General features: G+C 28.2%; 1 protein-coding gene across 1 annotated transcript; it reads left to right on the top strand.

Annotated features, from left to right (window-relative positions):
* The first annotated feature begins 2,935 nt into the window (after positions 1-2,935).
* On the top strand, positions 2,936-4,882 carry LOC145966985 (uncharacterized). The gene is made up of 6 exons (XM_083091503.1): positions 2,936-3,080; positions 3,187-3,316; positions 3,458-3,794; positions 3,865-4,036; positions 4,122-4,240; positions 4,358-4,882. The coding sequence occupies exons 3-6, from the start codon at positions 3,590-3,592 to the stop codon at positions 4,594-4,596; spliced, it is 735 nt and encodes a 244-aa protein (XP_082947629.1). The 5' UTR covers positions 2,936-3,080; positions 3,187-3,316; positions 3,458-3,589; the 3' UTR covers positions 4,597-4,882.
* Positions 4,883-5,263: the final 381 nt, after the last annotated feature.

Below are 5,263 nucleotides of genomic sequence, written 5' to 3'. Positions count from 1 at the left end.
ACTTTAAAAAATTTTAATTAAATTTCATTAAAGAAAATTACTTGAAATTTTTAAGAGAGTCGTTTCTTCATTTTTCACAAAATTCAGCTTTTTTGTTATCATCAAATATTTTTGGTATTTTCAAGAATTTTGTTCACTGAAGATCAATGGCCGGCAAGATAAGGTCTTTAATTTGAGATCAGCAAAAGCCAATAAACATAAAAGAAGAAGAAGAAAAGAATTTTGTATTTTTACTTACCGCAATTTCTTATTCAAATGTCAAATCTTTCATCAGTCTTCTGTGGAAAACGAAACAATTTACAGTCCTCTGATTTGATATTATTACAGTTTTTGTATGCACATCTGTCGAATATCGTGATTTTCTTCACACTATTCTTATCCATTTTGATCTACGAAAAGTACCTGCAACAATCGAAAACAAACCGCGAAACGCCGAAAAAGCACGCAATTTCCGCGAATCTCGTGATTTTATCGAAACTACAATTTCGTTAAAACTGTAGATTCGTAAAATCGGATCACTACACATACACACACACGTTACACTATTCACAATAATTATTTCAATAACAACGATAAAAAATCGTAAGATATTGAAAATCGCAAACACAATGGAAATTCGTTCTGTGAGACACAGTCTATGTGATCACTCAAGAACGCCAGAAGCTTGTGAGCTCGCCGCGATGAGGCAAAACAATTGCGTGTCGATTTCATTGTGCGTTAATCTGTTGAAACGCGGCGCTTTAATTTTTCCGACGTTTCCGCTTCTTTAAAGATCTTATTTTTTCCCGTTTCAAAGATCTTTTCCGCGAGCAAAGTTTGAAAATGGATTATTTAATTTTTATACTTTATAATTTGTAATCCTCGATAATTTCAAGAATTTTCTGTTTGAAAATTATTAATTTTCCATTGCCAATTTGTTTATTTTTTCGCTTCTTTTCTCACAGACTTTATTCCATTGCACTTTTGCTTACAGTTTTCAGTAAACAATTATTTTTTTATCGTAGTTACTGAAAATTATTATTGGGAATTATATACTTGTGCAGTGATCTGAATAATCTATAATTTAGTCGAAATTGTAGATTTAAAAAAAAATCATGAAATTCGCAGAAATTGCGTGCTTTTTCGGTATTTTCCGTTCGCGGTAGGCAGTTTGTTTTCGATTGTTGCAAGCGTTTTTCTTGGATTAAAATAGATTACAATGTGTGAAGAAAATCACAAAATATTTGACAGATGTGCATATAGAAATTGTAATAATGTCATATCATAAAATTGTAAATTGTTTCGTTTTCCACAGAAGATTGATAAAAGATTTGACATTTGTATAAAAAACTGCGGTAAGTAAAAATACAACATTTTTGAAAATATGTACCAAAAATATTTGATGATAATGAAAAAGGTAAACTTTGAAAAAAATAAAGAACTTAAAAATTGCACTAAGAAATAAATAGGCTATGTGAGCCATACGGATGTAAAGCGCGTTATATCGAAATTTAATTAAAGAATTGAGAATTAATTCCAACTTTAAAAGTCTTGGAAATGTCCAAACAAATTTTTCGTGCCTCGTGCACATTTAAAAGTTATATCGAAAAATTAAATTTCGATATAACGTGCCTTACATCCGCGCACAGCTCACATAGCCCATTTATTTCTTATAGTTTATTTTAGTATAAGGAGCTTTTAAATTCTTAATGTTAAAAATGTCAAGTAATTTTCTTTAATAAAATTTAATTAAAAATTTTTGAACACCGTGTTGAGTAATAAAATAACAAATGTATAATGTGCAAAATATTTAAAAAGATTTATTTCACATTTAAAATAATGATTTTTTAAATAAAAAAGCATTTCATATTTAAAAAAATTTATTTTTAATATTTAATAAATTTTATATATATGTAAACTTCTCTCTCTCTCTCTCTCTCTCTCTCTCTCTCCCTCTCTCTCATACACACACACACGCACGCATAAATTTAACGCATAAGAAAGATTTTGTCCAACTTGCCAAAATATATGTTTATAAAATAAAACAATATAGACGCAAATGTACAATTAATTACATGTGATTTAGACGGAGCAAACAGAACAGCTTTTAGTAATCGAACAATTTCTTTGCAACGCACGGCATGTGAGTGGCAGGGATCGGCAAAATATTATTAAAAAATTAATATTACTTGATTACTCAAATAATCAGTAATCAATTTAGAAAATTTTTTTATTATTTGGATAATTAAAGTAGAAAATTATTTAATTACTTGGGTAATCGGTAATCAAAGTCAAACATTATTTGATTATTTAAATAATCAGTAATCAAAATAAAAAATTATTTGATTATTTGGATAATCAGTAATTAAAGTAAAAATTTCAGTAATCAAACTTAAAAATTTTTCAATTATTCAGTAATTAGGGTCAGATGTTCTTTGATTATTTAGTTTTTAGTTAATCAAAGAACATCTGACCCTAATTTGATAATTTATATAGTTAATCAATGAACATCTGATTCTATATAATTACTGAATAATTAAAAAATTTTTAAGTTTGATTACTGAAATTTTCACTTTAATTACTGATTATCCAAATAATCAAATAATTTTTGACTTTGATTACTGATTATCCAAGTAATCAAATAATTTTTTAAATTAATTACTAATTATTCGAGCAATCAAGTAATATTAATTTTTTGACAATTTTTTGTCCATCTTTGGTGAGTGGGTGCGAGCGGGGGCCAAATCTCTCACCTCTCATTCGTTTCATAATCGATTAGTCTGGATTCGCACCAGGGGCAAAGTCTGTTGGTAAAATCAAAGGAATTTAGCCTGGACTCGCACCAGGGGCAAAGTCTTTCGGTAAAGTCAACGAAGTTTAGCACGGACTCGAACCAGGGGCAAAGTGTGTCGGTAAGGGGCAAAGTCTGTGGCACAGAAACGGTCCAGTCTTTAGCCAGGCCTTTGGCTATCTGTCTATTAATCTGTGACATGGGAACGTCGAGCGTCGAGCGTAGAAGCGTCGATCTGCGCAGAAGATTTTTGCGCAGGATTCAGAACGTCCAGATTTCAGCTTCTTGACGCTTTAACGCTGGCAAAATGGTGAGTAACATAAACATAACCAAGAATAATCAATAGTATAACAATGTAAAAGAATTAATATTAAATTTTTGTCATGAAAAAAATTGTTTTGTAATCTTGTTTGTAGGCATCAAACATCAATTGTGCAGTGTGCATGTCAAGTGTGGAAGAAGGAAGTATCCCTAATCATTCATGCGTTCAAAATTGGCATAGTGTAACAATATTTCCCAATTCAAACACTTTTCATCCTACTAATCGTTAGTTATTTTTGATTAAATTAAATATAAAATTTTTTTATATTTAACCTTTACAGAGAGGGACTCATATGAGTCAGCTTAGCTCTGTAAAGATTAATTGAAGTAACTATAATACTAATTAAATTTTATTAAATATTCCAGAAAACGGAGAATATTTGGCAAGAATAATGCTAGATGGAAAGGAACAACTGTTATTATTAAAAAAAAGTATCAAATCTTCCTGAACAACAAGAACAAGAAATTGGTGACAACGAAGATGTTGATTGTGAGGCTATGCGCAGCGATGAAGCTTGTAATGTGGAAAATATTTCCCAAAAGACAACATATGATTCTAAAATAGATAATACTACTTTAGAAGAACTATTGATCGAAGAAGTCAGGAAAAGGCCACCTATTTACAATTATACGCTGCCTTTAGCTGCACGTGGCAGACGAAAAATTGCAGATTTATGGGAAGAAATCTCAAAAGCTCTTGATGGTAAGAATGTTACACAAGTCTATATAAAATAAATGTTAATATTATATTAAATAGTTAAATAAATGTACAGGCTTAATGAGTCCTGAAGACGCAAAAAAAAAATGGAAATCACTTAAAGATACTTTTAGCAAAATTATAGCTGAAGAAAAGAAACCTAGTGGATCGGCTAGATCCTCCTCAGAAAAAGTATGGAAACATTATGAATTAATGTCTTTTTTACGTTCGGTATCAACACATAGAAGGTATATCAATTTTTATGTATATATGTAACTTTAAATACAAATTATAAATATTATTAGTGACTAATTTAAAATATATTTTTGACAGTTCCATATCAAACATTACAGCTTCAACGAATGAATACAATAATATAAATGAATATAATAATAATAATAATAATTTCCTTGAAGATGACAGTTTAGACAATAGCGGAAAAGAATGTAAAGGTAATGAAGAAATTATTTTTATTATAAAGCATTTTTACGATTTGACAAATATTTATTTTTGACAACACATTTACGCTTTATTCATATGAATTAAAGAAAAATAAAATTTGTTTTTAGATAAATCTCTTGCTACACGTTCGACTAAAGACAAAAGCGATGATGTGATGAATCGTATTGCTGATGCGTTTTGCAGCAGAGAAATGCCTGTGATAAACATGCCAAAGTTACCAGAAATGGATGCATTAGATGGAATGTTTTTATATATAAAACAAAGGTTGTTAAAACTTAGTTCAGAAAAACAGAATATGCTTTTATATAAATTTCTAGGAGATATTAGTAAAGAAGAACAAAATTAATGCGAATAATTTTGTACTTCTTTTTTAATATGTTTGTGATGCTGTTTGTGATATGGTTGTGATGCCGCCTGTGATATGGTTGTGATACTGATATATTTTTTGGTTTTTGCATATTTGCTATTTTATACATTTTAAATATTTAATAATGTTGTCAACAGTATTATCCAAACAGTAATAGTATTTAAGTTGTCGAATGAGGAGCCGATTCACTAGGTAGTTTGTTTTCTTCAGCTATCAATTTGCTAAAAGTATCTTTACTTAATAATTTTTATGAATATTGTTAAATTTTTTAAAATTTAACTACTGTTACTTACTAAAATTACTAATACTTAAGATTATTTCTATATTTTAAATAAAAGTAAAATTAATATCTTATTAAAGTTTCATATTTTTGTTCATATAATTTGATAATGTTTCTTTTTCCATTATATTTTATTTAAAAGTATAAAGTTAACACATTTTAATAAATATAAATTATTTTTAATTGCGATATTTTTAGTTTTAAGAGTGTATTCTACTTCTTAGAATAATATTTAGTTTAAGTAATATTATTTTCATGATTATGCATAATATTTAGTTTAAGTAGTATCATTTTTGATTATGCAAGACAAACATTATATGTACAATAATTATAAGACTTTTGGGGACATTAATTTTTATTATAATG

Source organism: Camponotus vicinus, unplaced genomic scaffold (assembly GCF_025532165.1).
Source record: "Camponotus vicinus isolate PSW18456_S1 unplaced genomic scaffold, iyCamVici1.0 SCAF_2, whole genome shotgun sequence".
In the NCBI taxonomy this organism is placed as follows: Eukaryota; Metazoa; Arthropoda; class Insecta; order Hymenoptera; family Formicidae; genus Camponotus; species Camponotus vicinus.
Note: the sequence above shows the minus strand (reverse complement) of the source record. Positions and strands in the feature narration are given on the sequence as shown.

Bases quoted from the DNA above. Each gene is read 5' to 3' on its own strand.
- LOC145966985 (XM_083091503.1), top strand. From the start codon at position 3,590: ATGCGCAGCGATGAAGCTTGTAATGTGGAAAATATTTCCCAAAAGACA. The intron at 3,795-3,864 runs GTAAGAATGTTA...ATAAATGTACAG, and splicing joins AATCTCAAAAGCTCTTGATG to GCTTAATGAGTCCTGAAGAC. The intron at 4,241-4,357 runs GTAATGAAGAAA...ATTTGTTTTTAG, and splicing joins TAGCGGAAAAGAATGTAAAG to ATAAATCTCTTGCTACACGT.